Raw genomic sequence first — 23,452 nt, forward strand, 5'->3', positions numbered from 1 at the left:
AACATCAACAATCCTCAGTTTATCAAAATCATGTCTATTAGCAATAGCAATAATAATGGATTCATATTCAGATCCAAGTCCGCTCAAAATACACATAACAAGATCTTGTCGAGAGATAGGCTCAGAAACAACATAAAGGTTGTCATCAATACTTTTGGCCTTCTGTATGTATTCAAAAATAGAAAGAGTACATTTCTTGATACTCTAGAGTTGTCTCTTCAATTTCAAGACTTTGGAACATGAGTGGGAAGCAAAGAACTTCAACGCACTCCAAACTTCAAAGGATGAGGACATACCTTAGACCTGAGCTAGGATACCCTCAATAAGTGAAGAAACAACCCAACTGAGTACTAGTTGATCGAGTTGATACCAGTGATCGAATGCTGGATTGATAATCTTCCTTAATGGATCCTCAGGATCATCAATTTCTTCAAGAGGAGCAAGAGTCTTCCCTTCTATGTTACCCATGAGTTTGTGAGTACGGAGAATGGGAAGAAGCTATGCTCACCATAGCAGGTAGTTGTCGCTATTCAACTTGATAGGGAGATAGTGAGAGACATTTGGAATTGAACCTGGCGTGCCTGTTGCAGATGGTGGTGTCAACGACCCTAAGTTGTTTTATCTCTCCTCCTGTTGAGCTATTAAAAGAAGCAATGAGAACTAACTCTTATACCAAGTTAAAGAAATAAAATAAAAAGACCAAATAGATGGAAAATGGTTCAATGAAAATTAATGAACCATTCAAACCTTGTGTATTTATAGATTAAGAAGTATAGTTTGGGTACAACAATAGATGGAGAGAATCTGATAATTTTGAACTCTATCAAATAGAGTTTATCATAGATTTAAACTCTATGTGATAGGGTCTATCTAGTTAGTTGAGTTCTATCTCAATCTAGATAGAGTTACATCTGTAGAAGGAGATCTATTTGTAGATGGAGATCTATCTGATGACATGGCAACTCCTGATGACATGGTACTAGGGTTATCCTCAATACTTTCTACCCTTTTATTTTCTTTTGCTTAAGATGGCTGATAGGACATCAGAGCAAAGCAAAAAGAGGTAAGGTGATATGGGATCACTTTGCCTTAAACTCTTTGAGGAAAAATTCTTCTTGAGGGGGAGCCATTTACCAAGACTTGATATCATATGACACAATTGACATACAGGTCATAACCCAAGAGACCCATTTACTACCAAAACCCTTTTTTTCCATAGTGGATTTTAGAAACACCCATTCCACGCTATCATAGGCCTTACTCATGTCTAACTTGATTGCCATATACCCACTCTTGGCTTTGGTGCATAATCTCATGGGCTATCTATATCTATATAAATATATTAAGTTGAAATGTGTACGAAGGAAAGCGTGAGGATGCAAGAAATGGAATCTATCAGTAACTTTTGCTTTTTTTCCTTAGAAATTATAAGAATGCCACATAAAGACAAACCCCTTTATGTGATTGACTTGTAATTGCCTCTATGTTCTTTGAAAATTACATGATTACCACATATAAGACAAACATTCCAATTTGTAATTGTCTTTATAGTATTTTAAAATTACAAGACTACTACATATAAGACAAACATTCCAATTTAATTGATTCTAAGACATTCAAAATTATAGGAATGTCACATATAAGACAAATTCACTCTCTTTACAACAATGGCTCTATGATATTCGAAAATTATAACAATGCCATATATAATAATTTATGATTATGTCATCCTACAAAATAAAATGTCATCTCTCTTCTCTCTTGCTTAATTCTCTCTCTTCTCCTATTATTTATCTCAACTTTTATTTATTTATCTCAACTTTTATTTATTTATTCATTTATTATTATTATTATTATTATTATTATTATTATTATTATTATTATTATTATTATTATTATTATCTAAGCACTTTTAATAGACATTTATTTATTTATTTTATCATTATCTAAGCATTTATTTAGTTAATGAAAGTAAATAAATTATTTATAAATCAGTAAAATAAAGGGGATTTGACATTGAGAAAAAGATTTTAATAAACATTTATTTTTTTATTTTACTAAATTATTTATTTAGAAATAATTTACTAACAAATTATTCTCTCCCCTTGAGTCCAATATTTAGGTAAGGTTGTCAATGGGTTGGGTTCGACCCAATGGACCCAAACCATTTGGGCCGGTTCTAATTCTAGAAACTGGAACCAATGGGTCGATTCTGGGTCCTAATATTGGGTTCCAATTACTATCGCTTTAGAATATATATATATATATATATATATATATATATATATATATATATATAATGTATAATATATTAAATAAATAAATTATATATATACTATACATATAATATATATATATCGTATATTTAATATATACTATACATAAATGCTTATTTTTTATTTATTATAATCAGGTCTGTTAGGTTGTACCCGATTGTCTCGAGAACCAATCGTTTTGGTTCCTATCCAAAAATTACAAACCCTCTTAGGTCCAAGTAGGGGTGGCAACGAGTCGAGCTTTTCACATGCTACTCGAGCTCGGCTCGGCTTGGTTTCAGCTGAGCTCGAGCTTGAGCTTGAGACCAATTCAGTGGCTCGATTAATAAACGAGCCGATCTCGAGCCTACTAGAGCTTGGCTCGTGAGCCTTATGAGCCGACTCGAATATATAATATATATAATAAAATTATAGAAAATAATATATAATAAAATTATTATAATTCTTATTTTTTAAAAATAAAATAATTTATATATATATAATTTTTATTTTTATAATAAAATATTTATAAAATATATAATAAATATTTTTATAAAATATAAAATGAGCCGAGTCGAGCTCGAGCTTATGAACTTTTGACTTGAGTCGAGCTTGAGCTTAAGGTTCTAGCTCGAACCGAGCTCGAGCCTTGTAGAATAATCTTGAGTCGAGCTTGAGACCGACACTATTCAGCTTGACTTGGCTCAAATCCACCCCTAGGTCCGGATCCATATCTAGGTCCTTAACATTTCATGTTGGGTTGTTTCCGGTTCCAACTAGTTTCAACCTAGACTTGACCCGTTGACAATCCTATATTTAGGGTTATCAATTGGTACGTTTGAGCCCAATATTTTGGGTGGGGGGGGGGGGCAAAATGTAAGTGGAATGTGGGCAATGGCTTCCTAGGTCCCCTTAGCTCCACCCCTGGGTTGGGATTAAACCTATTCACAGGTCATGTTGGGATGTGACCTTTGCCTGTATGTCAATTGAACATATATTCAAGTCCAAGTTTGAGCATGACCGAACCATCGGGCCTAGATCTTGAGCCCAAGCCTGATCCCATATAAAGCCCGTAGCTCGACCAAGAAATTGAGAAAAAAGATTTGTATTCTTTATTTAACAACAAAAATGATTTATTTATATTAATTTGACTTCAAAAGTGAAAATTTTAATTATTTAATTATTATTTTATTTTATTAAATTAAGTATATTATTATCCATAATTTTTATTTATTTAATTCAACATGCACCCAATATTTAGGGTTGTCAATAGGTCAGATTTGGTTATAGATAACTTGGACCAGTCATGTCCCAATAAAAAATGATTAATTTCTTATTTATTTTATTACAATAAATATTGAATTAATTTATTTTACAAAATTAAGTAAATTATTATCCATAAAATTTTATTTATTTAATTTACTAAATTATTCAATTAGTTAATAATTTATTTTATTGACAAATTATTTCTCTTTCTCTCCGAGTAATAATTTAGGGCTATTAATAGGTTAAGTCTGTGTTGAGGCAAGGGCGGAGCTATTTGATAGGAGTTGAGTTAGAATTTTTTTATGAGGGGTGCCAAAATCTAAGTGGATTGAGGGGTAGGGAGATAAATATGGATGGCCATTTGTGTGTGTGTGTGTTTGGGGTGGGGTGGGGAGGGGAGAGTGGGGGAGTGGGAAAATATATATGAAGATGGCGGATTTGTTGGACCACAGGGGGGCCATGGCTCATTGGGGTCCCCCTGTCTTCGCCCTAGGGTTGAGATTAAATCTATTCATAAGCCACACTAGGCTTTGCCTTTATATCAATGGAACATATGCAGGTCCTAGATCTTGAGCCCAAGCTCGACCCCCGTATAAAGCCCAAAGCCTAGTTAGGAAATTGAAAAAAAAAATATTTGTATTCTTTATTTAACGACAAAGTTGATTTATTTATATTAAATTGACTTTAAAATTGAAAATTTTATTTATTTATTATTTTATTTTATTTAATTAAATATATTATTATCCATAAATTTCTACTTATTTTAAATAAATCTTTTTACCTACCTTTTCAAATTTATTTTTTCTTTAGCTTTTGCAAGCCACTGCAACGTGGGCCCCTCCGCCAGTTCAGATACTGTCGAGTTCAAATCTGCCCCCCACTTCGTTGCGCCCCAACAACGTCTCACACAATGGGAGGCCGCCAGCTGTCCTCCCACACACTCTCCCCTCAGCGCTTGTGGAGTTAACGGAACGGCCGTTAGTTCCCAATCAGCGCCCAAAACCAAACTCTCGACCTGGACCTGTGCAACCTTGCACTTCTCCGGTCCTATCGTCTCCAGTGTCGATGACCGTTCCGGCAGATACACCGTAGGTACGAATTCGTCTCCCTCTCACCCTCTCACATCCTTTCGTCTCATCTCCCTCTCACATCCTTTATTTTTTAATTTATTTTTTTCAATACAAAACACAGGAAGAAGGATCACCTGCGACCACCCGACCATTATACAGGTGCGTTTTTTCCTCTTCATTCTCAGCTTTTTTATTTGCATTTCCCCAACCTGTTCTATGTATTTCCCCAACACATAAAGCAGATAATGAAAATCCAGTCTCTTCTTCTCTTCCTGATTCCCCTCTTGGTTTCCTTTTTTCTCTTCGACAACGGAGTTTCCGCCATGCTACTCGGCGACTGGCAACCAATTCAAGATGTGAATGACCTAAATGTCCAAGAGATCTGGCAGTTTACCGTCGCTAAGTACAACAAGGATGCCAAAATAAACCTTCAGTTTAACGCAAATCTTTGGACTTTGGATTCTCAACTCTAAAGAGTGAAAATATCATGTCTTCTTTATTAATAAAAAAATTAAGGCAATGAAAGCTACCATTTTCATGTTTTATATGATGAGTAAGAAGAAAAAAATCGGCAACATATATCAGTGTAACAGTTTGGGGAAAATGCAAATGTAAAAAAAAAAATAGAGTAGATGGAAGGGAACAAAAACCGCACACCTATATACTGTTGCTGGTGGTTGCTTGAGATGGTCGGTGGTGGGTGAAACCTCTCCTTTGTTTTGAATCGAAAAAAAAAGTAAATTATAAGAGAGAGATGAAATGAGAGGGACGGATTCATACCTTCGGTATTTCTGCCGCAATGGTCATCGTCACTGGAGACGATCGGATCGGAGGAGTGCAAGGTTGCACAGGTCCAGGTCGAGAGTTTGGTTTTTGGCGCTGGTTCAGAACTAACGGCCGTTCCGTTAACTCTGCATGCGCCGAGGGGAGAGTGTTGTGGGAGGACAGCTGGCGGTCTCCCATTGTGTGAGACGTTTTTGGGGCGCCAGGCGGTCGGGGGCAGATTTGAACTCGATATTATCTGAGAAGAGGGGTTACTGTTCATCAATCATCATCATCAACCTCTAGATGGGAACAGAGGCAGCGGCGTTTACGAGAACTCCCCCCCATTCCCTCTCATTCTCTAACCGTTATTGCTTCCTTCCCCTCCCTCTTCCTTTTCCCATCTCCCTCTCTGAACCTTGCCCTTCCGCTTTCCACTTTTGCTGGCGAAACTGAGATGCAACAGCAGCGACGCGCCACACTGCCATTGACACTGACCTAGGTGCGACGTCCCTCTCGGCGAAATAGGAACTGAGAAGCTCTTATTGCTCCCGCCAACCATCCCAGACGAGATCCATTTCGTCATTTTCATTTAGACACCCAGAGTTGTGACAAGCTCAAATCTCCCCTGTACATCGATTAAGTTCAGGCCGAAATATAGAAGGTATACTCATACTTCGTTCCTTCTTTATTTCTTCTTTTCTCTCTCTCTCTTTTTTTTTTAACTCTGTTTAGTGCTTTGATTGCTCTGCTTTATTAGGCTGCTGAGGGTTGATTTAGATCCAAAGAAGAGGAAGGAGAGGCTACCAGAGCTGTTGGTGAAATCTCACCGAACCAGCTCCTGTAGAATCCCCAAAACTCACTGGACCCTTCCGTTTTCTCGATTTTCTTGTTTAAATCATTAGGTTCTATCAGTTGATTAAGTGTGGAGTGTTACGTTTGTTCAGTTTATAAGGTTTCTTCGTTTTCTTTTTTTAGCTGTAATTAACGTTCATTGTCATTGTTTATTTCCTTACCTATTGTCATACAGTCGTTAGTATCAGCTCTGTTCAATTTGGTTATCATTTTGTTCTGTGTTGAAAGTTAAACTAGGATCGATGGTGAACTGATGTTTTAGTTGGTTTTTTATGAATTTTCTCTTCTCTAGATCTCTAGTGTGTTGCCCCCCGTGTCCTGTGCGTTAATATTTTCTGATGATGTGAAATGTTCAAAAATCGGTTAAGTAACCAGGGGTTGTATCCTTCGCTTTCCTCTGTAGTTGAATAGGCTGATTACCTCTTTAATGCGTCTATTTTGCTGCTTATCAGTGAATAGATTGGATTTGTAAAAGTTCTTCGATTGGAATAAATTAATTCTTCAGTTTGCATCTTCTCAGGTAACTCTAAAGATAGTTAAGGTTAATGTCTTAATTTTGATCTCCTCTTGGAATACGATACCCATCCAATAATCATTTTATTTGGTCAATGTAGTGAAGGTCAAGCTGTTTTTCTTCTTTCTTGGTTCTAGTGCAATAAAGGGTAATGGTTTACCTCTTTCCTTATATTACTATTAGACTTAGCTGAACGTGATTAGCCATGTAACAAGAATCAGGTATGTTGTTGTTTGACGACTTTCACTTACCCCGGTTTGAATTTGTGCATGTTTGTTTTAGGCGTTCTTTTACACCATAAATAGGCGTAAAACTCTGCTTAGGGTGAGTTTTACATAAAAAATCGGTGGAAAGTTCCCACCGATAAAGTCGATGTAAAACTCCGTCGTCTTCTCTGTTGGTTTTAAAGGTGATGCTTGCACCTCCTTTCAGCCACTGCAACGGTTGATTAGGGCATTTCCACCATTTTTTCCGATCTGAGGAATGACAACTCATTGCTCGCACCTCCTCTTAGTCATTGCAATGGTCAATTAGGGTGTTTCCACCATTTTTACCAATCTGAGGAGCGGATATGAGGAATGACAACTCACTGCTCGCACCTCCTCTCAGCGACAACGTAGGTACGACTCTTCCACCATTTTTTCCAATCTGAGGAACAGATGCCTCAGATCTGCACCATTTTTCCGATCTAGTTACATGGTTTCATTTCTCATCATCCTTTGATCTCATAATGGTGTTTTCTCACATTTTTTGGTTTCAGTTGCTTTATATTTTTTCCAGTTCTCATCTCCACCAAGCTAAATCCGCCCGTACTTGCACCTCCTCTCAGCCGCCAAGAGCTCCCATTGTTCAAGCTCGATGTTTCACTGTTGCAACGTTTAAGCTTATTGTCTTCACCGCTGCAAGGGTAACCGGCATTCAAGCTCTTGCTCCATTAGCTCTTTGATTGTTCCATTAATTTTTTTTTTTCAATTGTCCCTGTCTTTTTTTTTTTTCATTATTCTTCTGTTTGTTCCATTAGCTCAATGTTCATTATTCTTCTGGTAACAAAATGACGGTAGAAGCTTAAAACCAGGTTACCATCCTGTTTCTAAGGATTCATAAATTTGGTTTTGTCTTCACTATCTCTCATTTTAGACACCAGAAAGTTTAGTTTGATCATTTGATTGATCAAATTTTATTCCCTAGCTAGAAAGCTCACTTTGATATTTGGAACTCCAAAGAGATGAGTGGATGATATTTCCTTGTATACATCTGTTTTTTTATTTGCATTATTTCTTCTCTTGTAGATTGCTAGCAAAGATATCGACCTTGGTTTACTGCTCTCATCCCACTTCCAACTGTATTACCGATCAGCTTCACCTTGTTGCAGGTATAATGCCAGATTTACCCTCTTTTCTGAAATTGGTGTACTGCCAAGTTCTATGTATGGGTTTTCATTTTTAAATTTTGTATGATTTTCTTGTTTGTTTTACTAAGCTAGGATAGGATTGGAAGTTTGTTTCTAATCTGAACAATTTACAGAACAGGATAGAGTGTTGCTTCCTGGAATCTAGATATATACTTTATAATTATAGCTTTTGGTGAGCTAAAGTCCAAGCATAAAACATGTTTGTCTTCCCATATATCTACAGAACATCCAGTTTCTTGTTCAAGTTTTAATAGGGTCTGAAAAAGATGAATAAGGTGAATTCTCTCATATGAATTTTTAAAATCGTATTGAATCAAAGCAGCAAAATTGACCTCAAACCTGTTTTAATCTCTGCATAACTGGTTGCAAGCCCGAGTTAATGAACCCAAAGTTCCTTTTTTTTTATAATTTTAGTAGTCCACTAATTTTAGATGGCATAGGATCAAGAATAGAACAGAGATTTTACTCTTGAAGCAAATTAAACTAGGTTAGGGAGGACCAACAAAGAGTTTGAGGTCTATGGTGCTAATTGGTTTGACTTAGCCTTGAACTTGATCTACTAAAATGACTTGTCAATTTCTTACTGACATACACAAACACACATACAGAGTTTATTCCCATTAAGATTACTTACAATCATTTTTTTTTTCATTTCTTTGGGCTTTGGACGCAGTAAATACAATCGATTCAGCACACCATTACTGCTCTTTGCTGTTGGGATGAGCTTTCAGTTGATCAGTTGTACATAAAAGATGCAAGGGTTAGTTGGATTTGTTCTTGAGAGAGAGAGAGAGGTTGATGAATCTGAGAGAATGGTTGGAGAGCTAATTGTCATGTTTGTGAAATTGGAGAGCTAATTGTGAAATTGGAGAGAATGGTTGATGAATTGGAGAAGAATTGTCATGTTTAGTGATGTAAAATAATCTTTTGTTTTGTGCTCAAGCTAGCACATTGTGAAATTGTGAAAGCTAATTACATCCTATACTGTTGTAGAGTGAGAGGAGGGAAATAAAGAAAAAAGAAGTCCATTCATCTTGTGCTAAAATAATGAAAGCCTACTCTCACTTTGTTTCTGGTTTCTGGTGTTTGGTGTTTGGTGTTTGATCTCAGGCCTTTATGATGGCCCTCTTTTAGCCTGGTTGTTATGGCACCCACTTCCATACACAAGGTCTGAGTTGGAGACGAGGGAGTAACTTCGTCTGTGAAGTCCCCCCCACCCTGATTTGTTAAATCTGATCTTTTCCCCAAAGTCATAGTGCTTTGGTGTTTGGGCCACCCTAGTCTAGCTAGTTGGTACAATTAGATTTTGTTATGGTCTAGTTTGTCTTGTGGGTTAGAGTTGGGAAGAAGTATCTTCTCATGGGCTATTGCTTTTCAAACCAGAAGCCTAAATCCTCCTCAGCTTGGCGTGGAATTTTGAAAAATAAACATATCTTAATAAATGGTCACTAATAGGGAAGCAAACCCATTTCTAGCTAGATAAGTAGGAGCTTTTGGTCCATCTTTAATCTGCATAAACAGTTGAACCAGAAGTTATATATATATATATGAGAAGTATTAACACCAAGCAAGAAGTGTAGGACCATTGACATAATTAAGCACTGAACCCTGGAACTTTTGGTAAGTGCACCGCATTGGGAACTTTGGGATTTGGATGTTTATTTTCATGAATCACTTTGTTCCAAGAGCCCCAAAACAGCCTTATTGCAATAGTGAATCTCTGCATCATGACATCCTCCTCATGTTTGGACTTTGGGCCAATCTTTCAATTTGTGTTCTTGTCATTCATCAACTACTTCATGGTTGAGTTTTTTGACCCACATCTTTGGTGTTGATGCCAATCTGCAACCCCATCCATATAGCTCTTGCAAAATGGCACTGAAATAGGAAAAGTAACACTCCCAAATATTGTCATAGTGAAGACTGAAGAGTAATATATGTTTTTTTTTTAATTTCCTTGATCATTGAGCTGAGCTTTTAAGGACTAATTTACCTATTTAATCAGCCAATTTTGCAATCCACTGGGACACGTTTCCGGTTGAAGTAAAGCTTTCTAGGAGCCAATCATGCCAGGTCCTTGGCTGGCTCAATTTGGATAGGACAATCCACAAGCTGAATCAATGAATATTAAAACTATGAAAGCTACACCACAACTTTTACTTTGTGCCAGGTGCCTCCTGTGCTTTTGTACGATTGATAGCATGGAATAAGCACTAGTGCATCCTGACACATGCGAACTAAGGGTTGGGAGGTCATGCCTCCTATGAGCATTTTTAAGTCAATCTAGAGATTATTTCTCCATTTGATCAATGCCAGAGCAACAACCTGCATATCCCCACATTACAACCCAAACTTAAAAAGACCACACCCTATTGAGTGAGAAGGCTGTGGAGTTTCAAACTGTTTATATTGGACAAACTGAATTTCTCAGATTTTCTAGTCAATCCCTTCCTTTCATTGAAATGTTCCTTTGACTTTGAAACACCTAATCTGACACTTTCACATGATCACTCATCTTCTTACAAGGGTCAGAATGCAAATTCTTGCATAGGAATCCACTTAGTTAAGAGGTGGGCACTTCTCTTTCCTCCATTATGAATTGTATAGTATTTCTATATATGCTGCAAGTCTCTTTTTTATTTTTTGATAAATAAGGAGGTGAGCTATTACATGCTACAAGTCTTTATACAACCATCATTAACCATGTATTTGGGAGCAGGATATCATGCCATACTTCCTCCTCAAACTCACTAATACATCTAGAGCCAATCTTCATCCCTAATCTCCTATGCATGCTACGTGATAGGGACTTATTTTCTTCTCCATCCTTCAACTTCCAAATTGACTTCTATAGATATGACATTGGCTTCACTAGATCAAAAAACATTGTTACAACTTTTCAACCATATCTCATCTATTATCCATTTCCTACAAGGATTTGCTGTCTCCAGTGTCCAGTCCATGCATTCTTGCCACTAATCAGGAGACTAAATCTTTTATTATAGTCAAGATTTCCTTTTTTTAGTCCTGATGATGAACCTATGAAAATCTGACCTTCATTTTATCCCTAGTATACATATTGGACAAGGCAGGATATAGGTGTGAATATGAAAATAGGAATTAATGATGCTATTAATGTTAAATATGTAAAAGTCAAATGAGTCCCTATGAGGGACTCAATAACAAATACAAAAAATAAAATAGAATGCAAATGAAATATAACTGATATAGTACAGATTGATTTGGTGTAAAAGCTACTTAAATTCTCTCTCTTTTTTTTTTCTCTACAGTTTAACTCAATGCATACTGTAATACTTAAACTAGTTACTAGAACATAGCAGTTTTTTCTCTTTCCAGTTTAGTTTATTAAATAATATCTATAAATCATTACAGAACATCGAAAATGAAGTATATGGAAGCATGTTTCATTGAAACGTTTTTGTATTATAGCTATAATGCTTTTAGGCTATATTAGAATCCTACTTTTTATTGGTTAATAGTCAATCATTAATCATGCTATGCCAAGGTTGAGTACATTCTTTCATGTGCAAACTTCTGGAAGATGATTCTATCTGAAGAAAATAAATGATCTATTACATCTTACAAGAAAAAAGTCTACAGTTCTACATGGGTCCCATATCTGTTTGTGAATCCTGCAGATGACATCTGTTTTGAGTATGTTCAGTACTTTGAGCATAGAAAAAAAGATGGAGGAGATTGAAGCTGGAAGCATTAAGAAACTGACCACTCAAAACTCTATTGGGGGCCTATTCATGCATGTAATTGGGAAGGAAGCAGAGACACTGCACCTTCTTCCATCAGCCAATTTGACCATCAACCAGAGTCCATCATCAGATTTTAAACGTGCTCATGGGATTCACCAATGATGGAAGACGAATTTGCATTTGAAATGTAAAATATGTAAAAAGAACTTTATTTTAGTGTAGTACTTTTGCATTTACGAAATTGATAAATTAGGATCATAGTCACATTGGTAGAAGTTTATGATTTGTAGGATTGTGACAGGTTCCTCTGTATGACACCACTGAATTAGCTGACATAGGTTGGACAAAAACAAATAGAGTATCAGTTTTGGAGACCCCGAAACTGTATGACTGCAGAGGAACCTGTCAGCTAATTCAGTGGGTGTTATACAGAGGTTCAACATCCACGCCACTGAATTAGCTGGAATTTGATCTTTGGTTTATAGTAGAGCTAAGAGTGCTGTTGTTTCTCTGGTGAATAAGGAAGACAATGATTCAGGTTGCCCAGCTGAATCGTCCAAGGTAGAGGTGTCAATTGACCTGTCCATCACTTGGGTGTTGTTATTATGGGTGGAGTTTTACCTCGATAGGGTGTTATCCAAACACCCGCAAAAGCGAAACATTTAATTTACCTTGATCCCCCAACCCCAAACGTGATCAGTGTAAATGGGGACAACAACTGTCTCCCATATTACACTCTCATCAAAACAGATGGTGCTCTTTCCTTCGGTGTAAATTTGCTTTTAAACCTCAAACAAGCGTAGCCTTATTTTCATTAATGTAAAAGGGGTAATTGTGACTTCAGATCAAGATTTGAATCCCTTAGTGTATCGAGGAGTTGTTTTGAAAAGTGAACATTTCTGATATGTTGGACAATTGGACATTTCTGATGTGTTAGGCTGTCACTTAGTTTCCTTGTGATGGTGCGCAATCCGGCCAGTCCTAGCTGTCAAAGATCTTGTCTCTGACTGGAGCAACGGGAAGCCTGAAACGGAGAAGATGAGGGAACTCCAGGGGGAACCCGGTGAGATAACTCCGAAGCTCAAGTTAGTATTCTCTCAAAGGCAAGATAAAGACCAGATGGCGCAAAGTTCACATGCCTTGTTGTTGGGGGTAGGGGGCCTTTTATAACCACTTCGTGCACTCACTTTGAGGCCTCTGTCAGGTCGGGTATGATTACTTCTATGTTTCTGCTAGTTCGGGTGTCATCCTTTCTGTTGGGACAGAACCGCCACTGCTCCTTGTCGGAGCCGTCTCTGTATTCTGTCAAGCGTTAGATCCCAAGTCAGTCAGGTGTGTCGCCCCTGGGTACGAACTTCCTCGGTGTAAGGCATAGTATGGCTTGTTTAGTTTGGCGTCCTGGAGGCGAAGCGCTGGAGTAGTGAGTGAGGCAAAGTCTTGAGTTCGGAGGTATGTCCCGAACTGCCACAGGGCAGGTAAGTTCGGTGAGGTTTGTCCCGAACTGCTATAAGGCAGGCCAGTTCAGTGAGGTGTGTCCCGAACTGCTATAAGGCAGGCCAGTTCGGGTTTGGCTCGGGGCCTAAGGGTGAGTTCGGGTTCCCAGTAGTGAGTCTGGACTGCTGGTAGGTAGTTTGGACCACTGGTTCCTTCGCGCTTTAGGCGCGTTGTTGTGCCAAGCTGTTGCCTTTGCCACATGTTGCGTAATTACGAGGTCGGGCCAAATATTCCTTCATCAATTGCCCCCCACTCCTCGTGCTAAGGGTCTTGCCTTGGCGCGGGGAGTTCGCGAGGTGGCAGGTGGATTTATCCCTTACTTAGAATCTTGATAGCGCGAGGTGTGTTGTCAGGGTTCTTCGGGCTTCTCAAGTACCAAAAAGGCGGGAGACGCGCCTACCTACTTATGAATGCTGATAGACGTGGCGATGCGCGCTTTATTTCGAATTTCAAAAAAAAAAAAAGCGTGCCGCTTGGAGATGTGACAGTGGGTCTTTTTGATTTTGAAAATACGCGTCGTTGCCGTTTCAAAAGGAGAGGAGACGTGCGCGGCGTTTTGTTAGTCGTAGAAAGACGTGCACCGTTGTTTCGTCAATTTCAGAAAGACGTGCGCTGACGTTTCGTCAGTTTCAGAAAGACGTGCGACAATCACGTCTCGGTCTTAGGGGACGTGCGCTCAGCGCGAATGCGGGCCGTCGGATTTGGCTCTGATCTCCATTGTTGGTTCTCGGTTACTGTGGGTATAAATAGTAGGGGACCCCAGTTGCTTTGTCACTTCTGTGTTTTGCTTCTTGAGCTCGCGTCTAAGTTTCAGCTCGTTTCCAGGCCTTTCAGCTCACGTCTAGGCTTTTTAGTTCACCTTCAAGGTTTTTTTCCTGTTCCAGTTTCCGGAGTCTTCAAACCTTTTTTCGGGTGAGTACCTTCTTGGAATCCACCTTTTTTCCTCGATGTCTAGCTTGGATAGCACAGACGGCTCTTCAAGTGGGTTGGATGTAGGTTCTACGAATCGAGTCGCATCCCCCGATGACCTTAGTGAACATGAGGTGGAACTTGATGAGTTTGAACCCGTAGGCTGAGCCACTTCGGGCAATTTGGCGTCTACCTCTCGTCGAGGTCGGATGCCAGATAAGTTTGGTCATTCGACCATGACCCGAGGGGCTCCAATCTCTTATTATTTCTTACAATTTGCCTGGGGGGTTTGCCTATTTCGTTCCTTCGGGTAGCTTTCCTTGGGAACACGGTCCTGATGAGATCGTGATATTTCGGGAGCAGCTCACTGCGGGGCTGCGATTGCCTTTCCACCCCCTTCTTGTCGCGGTCATCAACCATTTCGGCGTTACCATTGGCCAGCTTCACCCAAACTCTATTCGCAACTTGGTGGGGACAATCTCCCTTTTTTGCGAGCAGGGCTTCCCTTTAGATTTGGAGATATTCTCCATTTTAATGCTCAAGAAACAAGCGGGTTCTCTTCCCGGGAGTAGGCGGGCATATTACCTGTCTCCTCGCCCGGGTTTTAAGCTTTTGCACGAACTTCCCAACAAGGTCCCGACGTGGAAGTGGGACTACTTCGGGGTGCGAAGTGCACAAGGGTGGCCTTTTCAGACCGTGTGGGGGACGGCCGCCCCTGATTCCGGTGTCACTCTTGATAAAGAGACGGTGAAGGGCTTCCGACAATGGGCACGGGTAGGGCTAAAATTCAATCAGTACTTGACGGAGGCCAAACTCATTGCGGCCGGCCTGAGTTCGGGTAGGTTCCTTGCTCAGAGGTTTCTTGTTTCACTTTGTTCTTTCGTTTTTTCTGATGCCGAACTCTTTTTTGCAGGTGTAATGGACTCAGAGAGGACTCGTGACGGGCACCTGTTCCAAGGCATGAAGAGGAGGAAGCGGGTCGCCAAGCGAACTCGTGCTGAGCTGCCCTAGGATGTGGAGCCTCAAGTTCCAGACTATACATCAGATCCGCCCAAGGAGCCTGAGGTGGCTCCTTCAATGCAGGAAGCGGCAGGGGCTCCTTATGCCGAGACAACTCACGGGTGCCCCTGCTTACTCTAGAGCTCCCGCTTACTCTAGGTCCGCTCATACGCGAGCTGAGCCCTTAGGCTCGGGAGCTCAAGGGGAGTTCGGGATCGTGCTGTCGCCGAACTGCGCTCTTCGGAAGAGTAGGGAGGCTACTTTCCCCGAGGAGATCGCGGCGTGGACCGATCTTCCCTGGAATCAGATCGCCTGTCGTGCCGCAACTCATGCTATGGTGGTGAGTCAAATTTCTTGTCGGTCCTCTTTGTTTTTATCCCTCTTGTGACTTCATCATTTGTTCCTTTTGGTAGGTGAACTCTTCTATTCACACCTTAGCGGCCCAGGTGGAGAGGAGCTCGAGGCAGACGTGAGCTGCCGAAGAAGCTCTTCATACTGCCGAGGCAACTACCCGAGCTGCTGAGGCGACTCCTTATGCTGCTGAGGAGGCTGCTCGTGCTGCTATGGCTAGACAGGCGAGGTCTCAGAGGGATGCCGAGGCCATGGGGGTGGTTGTGAAGCATATGGCGGACCTGAGGCTGGATTTGCAGCATCAGGTCGAATACCTTCAGGAGGACATAAGGGAGAAAACGCAGATCTTTTCCCAAGGCATCGAAGATGCCAAGAAGAAGGCCATTGATGACTACATCGCTTCGCCGCGCTTTGACGACCTGATGGTGGATTCTTACAGAAGGGGATTCAAACTGAGTCGGTGGATGATCCGGAACACATACCCCGAGCTCAACATTAGTGCCATATCCACTTCGCGTATAACTCAGGAGATGGCCAACGCTGCTGATGGCGAGCCAGATTCCGAGGGCGAGGTAGGACCTTCGGGTGTCATTGAAGTGCCTTCTGATGACGAAGAAGTAGCTCCGAGCTTGTGAAAAATTTTTCTTTTTTTTTTTTTGAATGTACTCTTCTGTATATTGCAATGGAATGGATTTTTCTTCTTGGTTAAGTGTTGGTTGTTCTTTCTCCCGAACTGGCATATTTGCCGAACTAATAATATGCCCGATCTGTTTCTCGCCCGGGTTATTGCCCTCGCGCGACCTATTTCGATGTTTAATACTTAGTCTTCGCTTCGCCTGAGTCTTCGTCCACTTTGCTTGGTGGTCTATAGGTAGTATCGCCTTAAGTTGGCGATGTTCCACGCTCGGGGTACTTGTTTGCCCTCTAAGGTTTCGAGCTCGTATGCCCCCTCGAGCGCTCTTTTCACTCTGTAGGGCCCTTCCCAATTTGGTCCAAGTTTGTCCACGCTGGGTTCGAGCACCATAATCTTACGGAGAACCAGGTCGCCGACCCGGAAGCTTCGCTTCTTTACTCTGGCGTTGTAGTACTGAGCTACTTGTTGCTGGTAGGCCGCTGTATGGATGTGCGCGAGGTCTCTTACCTCGTCCAGTAGGTCGAGGTTGGTACACAACTCGTTTCCGTTTGTCTGATCGTCGTATGCTTCTAGTCACAGTGTAGGTATTTCTATTTCCGCTGGGATTACCGCTTCAGTGCCGTAGGTGAGGTTAAAGGGTGTCTCTCCCGTGGCGGTTTTTTCTGTAGTCCGGTGAGCCCATAAAACACTTGGTAGCTCGTCTGCCCACAACCCTTTAGCTCGGTCTAGTCGTGCTTTTAGTCCGCGCAGGATGGCTCTGTTCATTACTTCTGTCTGATCGTTTGCCTGCGGGTGTGCGACCGATGTGAAGTTCTGACGAATTCCCATATTCTGACACCATTCTTGGAACTTGATATCCTCGAACTATTTGTCGTTGTCGGAGATCAGTACCCGAGGTAGCCCGAAGCGACATACTATGCTTTTCCAAAAGAAGTTCTGTATGTTTCGGGCTGTAACTGTTGCCAGAAGTTCAGTTTCTATCCATTTTGTGAAGTAATCTACTGCCACCACTAGGAACGTTCTCCCACCTATTGCTGGCGGGAAAGGCCCCAGGAGGTCGATGCCCCATTGCGCAAAGGGCCATGGGATGGTGAGGTATTTGAGGTCGGAAGCAGGCTGATGGTAGATGTTGGCATGCTTCTGACACTTGTCGCATTTTCTAACGAGCTCGACAGCTTCTGTCTTCATTGTTGGCCAATAGTATCCTTGTCGAAGTGCCTTTTGGGCGAGGGCTCTACCCCCAGGTGTCTGCCGCATAGACCTTCATGAGTGTCGCGGAGTACGAGCTCGGCTTCGGCAGGTCGCAGGCAACACAAGTAGGGGAGCGTGTAGGACCATCGGTACAACCGTTCGTCTATCATGACGTATTTGGCTGCTTGGCGCTGCACCCTCTTGGCTGCATTGCGGTCCGCAGGGAGGGTTCCATTAAGCAAGAAGCTCGCGAGTGGGTCGATCCAGCTCGGCTTTGCTTCAAGGACGGGAGCGACCTCCTCTGCCCCACCGAGAATGCTAGGCCGAGGTAAGTCCTCTATGTACACTGTTCTCATGGTGTTTTGACTCGTGCTGGCTAACCGGGATAGGGCGTCGGCCTCAGTGTTCTCTGACCTTGGGATTTGCCTGATGAAGTGTGATTGGAAGTTGAGCAGAGCTGCTTTTACTTTCGCCAAGTATGCGATCATTGAGAGCTCGCGTGCTTCGTACTCGCCCGTAACCTGGTTGACCACGAGCTGGGAATCATTGCAAATGACTATGTGCTTTGCTCTTACCTTTCACGCTAAGTTCAGCCTGACTATCAGTGCCTCGTACTCTACCTCGTTGTTGGATGCCGCGAACTCAAAGCGTGGTGCGTATTCCAATTTTGTGCCACTTGGGCCGCATAGGACTATTCCGGCCCCGCTGCCCTGTTGGTTCGAGGAGCCATCTACATGAAGGATCCAGGGCTCCTCATCCCAGTTCGCGCCTGGCCTAACCAGGAGAGATGCCACACTGGCTACTACACGGGGTTCAGACTCTATTGTCTTGGGAGCTCCGGGTTCACCCGAACTGGGGATCTCGGGCTCAACCGGCCCAGGGGCTTCGAGGTTGAATGTGCACTCGACGATAAAATCTGCCAAGGCTTGGGCCTTAATGGCAGTCCGTGGCTTGTACCGGAGGTCGTACTCGCTGAGCTCGATGGCCCACTTCGTCAGCCGACCGGAAACCTCGGGCTTGAGTAAGACTTGTCTCAGAGGTTCGTCAGTCAAGACGACGACGGGGTGAGCCTGGAAATATGGGCGGAGTTTCCGAGCTGCAATTACTAGTGCGTATGCTAGCTTTTCTATCTGCGGGTATCTCGCCTCTGCTCCCTGCAGAATTTTGCTAACATAATAGACGGGCTGCTGGACCCGATCTACTTCCTTTATTAGTACCGAACTAACCACCTCGTCGCTCGTCGAGAGGTACAGTTGTAAGACTTCGCCCTCCTCGGGCCTGACTAAGGTTGGCACAGTGGTGAGGTAGGTCTTTAGCTCGTCGAACGCGAGTTGGCAATCTCGGGTCCATTCAAACCCTTTGCCTTTGATTGCCTTAAAGAAAGGCAGGCAGCGGTCTGCCGATTTGGACATGAAGCGATTGAGGGCGGCTATGCGACTGTTTAGCCTCTAAACCTCTTTTACTTTTCGGGGTGGTCTCATATCTAAGATGGCCTTTATTTTGTCCGGGTTGGCCTCAATACCTCGCCGGTTGACAATGTACCCTAGAAACTTACCCGATGTGACACCGAAAACACATTTGTTTGGGTTCAGTCTCATGCTATATTGACGCAGAATTTGGAAGACAGAATTTAAGTCTTTTATTAATTCCTGTGAGAACTGCGTTTTGACGACCATGCCGTTTACATAACACTATTTTCGTGCCAATTAAGGGCCAAAAAAGCTTATTTACAAGTCTTTGGAAGGTCGCCCTAGCATTCTTTAGTTCGAAGGGCATGACCTTGTAACAGTACAGGCCGAACTCGGTAATGAAGCTGGTTTTTTCCTCATCGGACTGGTCCATCTTGATTTGGTTATAGCCTGAGTAGGCGTCCAATTAGCAGCTCGTCCCGAGGTCGCGTCCACTAGGCGGTCAATTCGGGGCAGGGGGAAGTAGTCTTTTGGGCAAGCGCGGTTCAGGTCGGTGTAGTCGACGCACATGCACCACTTGCCATTTGCTTTTTTCACCAGCACCGGGTTGGCTACCCAGCTCGGGTAATGAACTTCCCTTATGAAGTCCGCTGCGAGGAGCTTTTCGACCTCTTTGTCGACCGCCCTCCAGCGCCCCGGGGCTAAGTTGCATTTCTTCTGTCTAATGGGTCTGACTACAGGGTCAGTGTTAAGTTTGTGAGTTATAAGGCCTGGGTCAATACCGGGCATATCCGCCACGGACCATGCAAAAATATCTAAATTTTGAAGTAAGAAACTCACCAGTTCAGTTCGTAGAGGCTCTTTGACGGAAGCGCCAATCTGTAACGTTCTAGCCGGGTCTGCAGCCGAGGTCGGGATCACGACCGTTTCCCTTGTGGGCGAAGCTCGTTCCTCACCCTGCTCCGTAGGCCGCTCCAGTTCGAGGTTGTCGGCTGCCTTGGTTTTTCCCTTCAGGGCGGCAACGTAACATTTGCGGGACTCAAGTTGGTCGCCCCGTGCTACCCCCACACCGAAGTCCGTTGGGAACTTCATTACCAGATAGTAGGTGGAGACCACTGCCCGTAGAATATGCGTAATTGGCCGCCCTATTATGGCATTGTATGGGGAGGGGGTCGCGACCACCAGAAAATCGTGGTTGAGTCTGACCGCGCAAGGCCACGTGCCGACTTCCACAGGTACGTAATCTTCCCCAGGGGCATGACTTCCTCTCCGCTGAAGCCCACTAGAGGAGTGTTTGTGGGCTTCAACTCGCTTCTCTACAACTGTAGTTGGTCAAATGCCGACTTGAAGAGGATGTCCGCCGAACTACCTGAGTCCACAAGTACGCGCTGGACTTCGAAGTCGCTGATCCTTAGTTTTATGACGAGCGCGTCATCGTGGGGATAGTGGACACCTTGCGCGTCGTCTTCCGTGAAAAAGATCGGTTCTTCCGTCTTCGGCCTCTTTGGAGGGTTATGTTCTTCTCGGGCTGCCTCGCGAACTGACGTCCGTGCTGCTGCCGAAGTGCACCCTGCTACAACCGAACCACCCACTATCACATGGATGGTTCCTCGGATTGGCCTTTCTTTTGGAGGAGGTCGCGGCAAGGCTTTGGCCGGTCTGCTACTGGATTCGGGGGCATCCTTTCCGTGCTCCCCTTGCCGACCTGCCTTATTATTATTATCATTATGTTGTACAAAATTTCTCAAGTATCTGCGATGGATGAGTCCCTTTATCTCGTCCCGAAGATTATTACATTGTTCGGTACTATGACCGTGATCTCTATGGAAACTACAGTATAGATTTTTATTTCTCTTGTTTGGATTACTCTTTAGGCGAGGTGGCCACTTCACGTAGGGGGCGTCCTTGATCGTCATCAAGATCTCGGTCCGCCTTGTGTTCAACGGCGTGTAATCCGTCCGAACTGCTAAGGGAGCTCGGGATGGTTGGCTTGGCTTCGCCTCTCGGGCCTGGCTTCTTCTGTCGCCTGGATTGGAGGGTTCACCTTCCCTTTTTCTTTTCTCGACCCCGCCTTCGGTTCTTTGATTGATTTTTTCCTTGGTTCTCATGAACTTGTTTGCGAGCTTGAGGAAATTGGCCACGGTCGTGGGCTGGCTAGCCACCATGTGCCATTTGAACTCTTTGTGCGTTACCCCTCTCTTGGCCGTCGCGAGCTGTACCGCGGGATCTAGACGCGATATCTGTAAGCATGCTTCATTGAACCGCTTGATGTAGCTCTGGATGGATTCTCCTTCCCTCTGGACTACTCCGAAGATGCTTTCCTCGGTCATGGGGCACCGCTTGTTGGTAACGAAGTGTGCAGTGAAGACCTGCACGAACTGGGTCCAGCTTCTTATTGAGCTGGGGGCTAGGTTCCGGTACCAGGTGCGGACCACCCCCCTGAAGGTGGTGGTGAAGGCCATGCACATGCATGACTCGCTGGCCCAAGCGAGGTGCATTTGTGACTGGAAAGCATCGACGTGGTCGTTGGGGTCAAAGGACCCATCATACTTGTCCAAAGATGGAAGCTTGAAGTCTCTGGGCATGGGGATTGCCAGGAGTTCTGGTGCGGGGGGGAAGGGATCGAGACAATTGGGATAGTTTTTACCTCATCCGAGCTCGTCTCTTCCTTGCCTTTGAGCTCGGGTAGGACACGGGTAGCAGTTCGGCAACTTCGTCGGCGCCTTCGTTGAGCGGGCCTGGTGCTGGCGCTGCTGGCCTCCGTGTTGTCGAGCTCGATGGGCCCGGAATGTTGGTCCGCTGCTAGGGCGCTGAACCAGTTCTCCATGAGTGGGAACTCAGGTTTGGAGCGCCGAGGTGCATACTTTGTGGGCGAGGAGCCCGACCCACCTGCGAGCTGCGAGGCGGGGGTAACTTTTCTTTGCTTTCGGCCTGGGGATGAGGCCTGACTATTAGGGGGGTTCTGGAGTTGGGAAGCTTCTCCTCGGTGAGGGCGTCCACCTTGAGGGGAGGCCTTAACCGTCCTCGGAACAGGGTGCCGAGGTGGAAGTAGTGACTGGTTTAGGGGTAGCTGAGGGAACTGCTGCTGATAATGGTGTTGGGAGAGGTGGTGTAGTACCTGGTGCTGCTAGAGTTGATGATGCTGGAATTGTTGCATTTAGGCTTGCATTGCCCGCATGCATTGCATTAGGTCGTCCAGCTAGTTCTGGCGAGTTGCTAGTGGGACAACAGTTGGTTCAGCAAAGGTTGCTTCGATGGGGAGCGGAAGAGGGACATTCAAGGCAGGAAGGGGTTCAGGGGCGCCACTGCTTGTGGCGCATTCAGGCTGGGGATCCCATCCACTGAAAGAGGGATGGTGAACTACCCGATGCACACCACGGGAACTTGGAGTTGTTCCCTGGTGGTGTTTGTTTCTGTGCCACGTCCGACATTGTTGGAGGAAGCCATGGGTGTTGGAGTTTTTTGGAAGAAGAGTAGGTAAGGGAGGTAAGAGAGATTTAGAGGGAGGCTTTTAGAAACGTTCTCACAGACGGCGCCAATTGATGGTGCGCAATCCGGCCGGTCCTAACTGTCAAAGATCTTGTCTCTGACTGGAGCAACGGGGAGCCTGAAACGGAGAAGATGAGGGAACTCCGGGGGGAACCCGGTGAGATAACTCCGAAGCTCAAGTTAGTATTCTCTCAAAGGCAAGATAAAGACCAGATGGTGCGAAGTTCACATACCTTGTTGTTGGGGGTAGGGGGCCTTTTATAACCACTTCGCGCACTCACTCTGAGGCCTCTGTCAGGTCGGGTATGATTACTTCTGTGTTTTTGCCAGTTTGGGTGTCATCCTTTCTGCTGGGACAGAACCGCCACTGCTCCTTGTCAAAGCCGTCTCTGTAACTGGAGATGGCGGTGTCAGGTGGCGGTGGTAGGTGGCCGTTTGAAGTGTGGCTGTCAAGCGTCAGATCCCAAGTCAGTCAGGTGCGCCGCCCCTGGTTACGAACTTCCTCGGTGTAAGGCATAGTATGGTTTGTTTAGTTTGGCGTTCTGGAGGCGAAGCGCTGGAGTAGTGAGCGAGGCGAAGTCTTGAGTTCGGAGGTATGTCCGAACTGCCATAGGGCAGGTCAGTTCGGTGAGGTTTGTCCCGAACTGCTATAAGACAGGCCAGTTCGGTGAGGTGTGTCCTGAACTACTATAAGGCAGGCCAGTTCGGGTTTGGCTCGGGGCCTAAGGATGAGTTCGGGTTCCCGGTACTGAGTTCGGACTGCTGATAGGTAGTTCGGACCGCTGGTTCCTTCGCGCCTTAGGTGCGCTGTTGTGCCCAGTTGTTGCCTTTGCCATGTGTTGCGTAATTACGAGGTATGTTTGGTTTGCTCACTCTTCCTTCATCACCTTGTATGTTTGGTTTGCTCACTCTTCTATGCTTATGATTTAGCTTCACTTAGTGACATTAGTTTTTATTACATGAATTTTCTTTGTTTTGTTTTGCTTTATTATCTATCTTAGGCCACTTGGTAATCACACCTGTAGTTATGTCTCATCACCGTACTTGAATTTTATTTTACTTTATTTTGTTCAATAACACCAACTTCATTAAATTAAGAGAAAAGAGGGAGAATGTAT

At 43.7% G+C, this 23,452-nt stretch overlaps 1 protein-coding gene and 1 long non-coding RNA gene across 19 annotated transcripts in view; one reads left to right on the forward strand and one right to left on the reverse strand.

The window, feature by feature from the left end:
* LOC148844378 (uncharacterized) lies at window positions 1-5,495 on the reverse strand. The gene is made up of 2 exons (XR_016103030.1): window positions 5,372-5,495; window positions 1-630 (listed from the first exon to the last, which is right to left on the reverse strand). It is a non-coding gene; the product is annotated as an uncharacterized LOC148844378 (long non-coding RNA).
* LOC148844379 (folate synthesis bifunctional protein, mitochondrial-like) overlaps window positions 4,472-23,452 on the forward strand; it is a 25,642-nt gene continuing 6,661 nt past the window's right edge. For 2 of the 18 annotated variants that reach the window (XM_088957007.1, XM_088956996.1), the window contains exons 1-6: window positions 4,472-4,613; window positions 4,713-4,750; window positions 7,005-7,342; window positions 7,483-7,629; window positions 8,012-8,094; window positions 11,793-12,045. Coding sequence is in view for 5 of the 18 variants with exons in the window: in XM_088956996.1 (XP_088813122.1) it covers window positions 12,017-12,045 (29 nt within the window). In the remaining 13 variants the exon portion in view is untranslated. The other 16 variants (XM_088957000.1, XM_088957005.1, XM_088956993.1 and 13 more) reach the window with 14 other exon arrangements.

Source organism: Nelumbo lutea, chromosome 8 (genome assembly GCF_056320005.1).
Source record: "Nelumbo lutea isolate HS-2025 chromosome 8, American lotus-T2T, whole genome shotgun sequence".
Lineage (NCBI taxonomy): Eukaryota > Viridiplantae > Streptophyta > Magnoliopsida > Proteales > Nelumbonaceae > Nelumbo > Nelumbo lutea.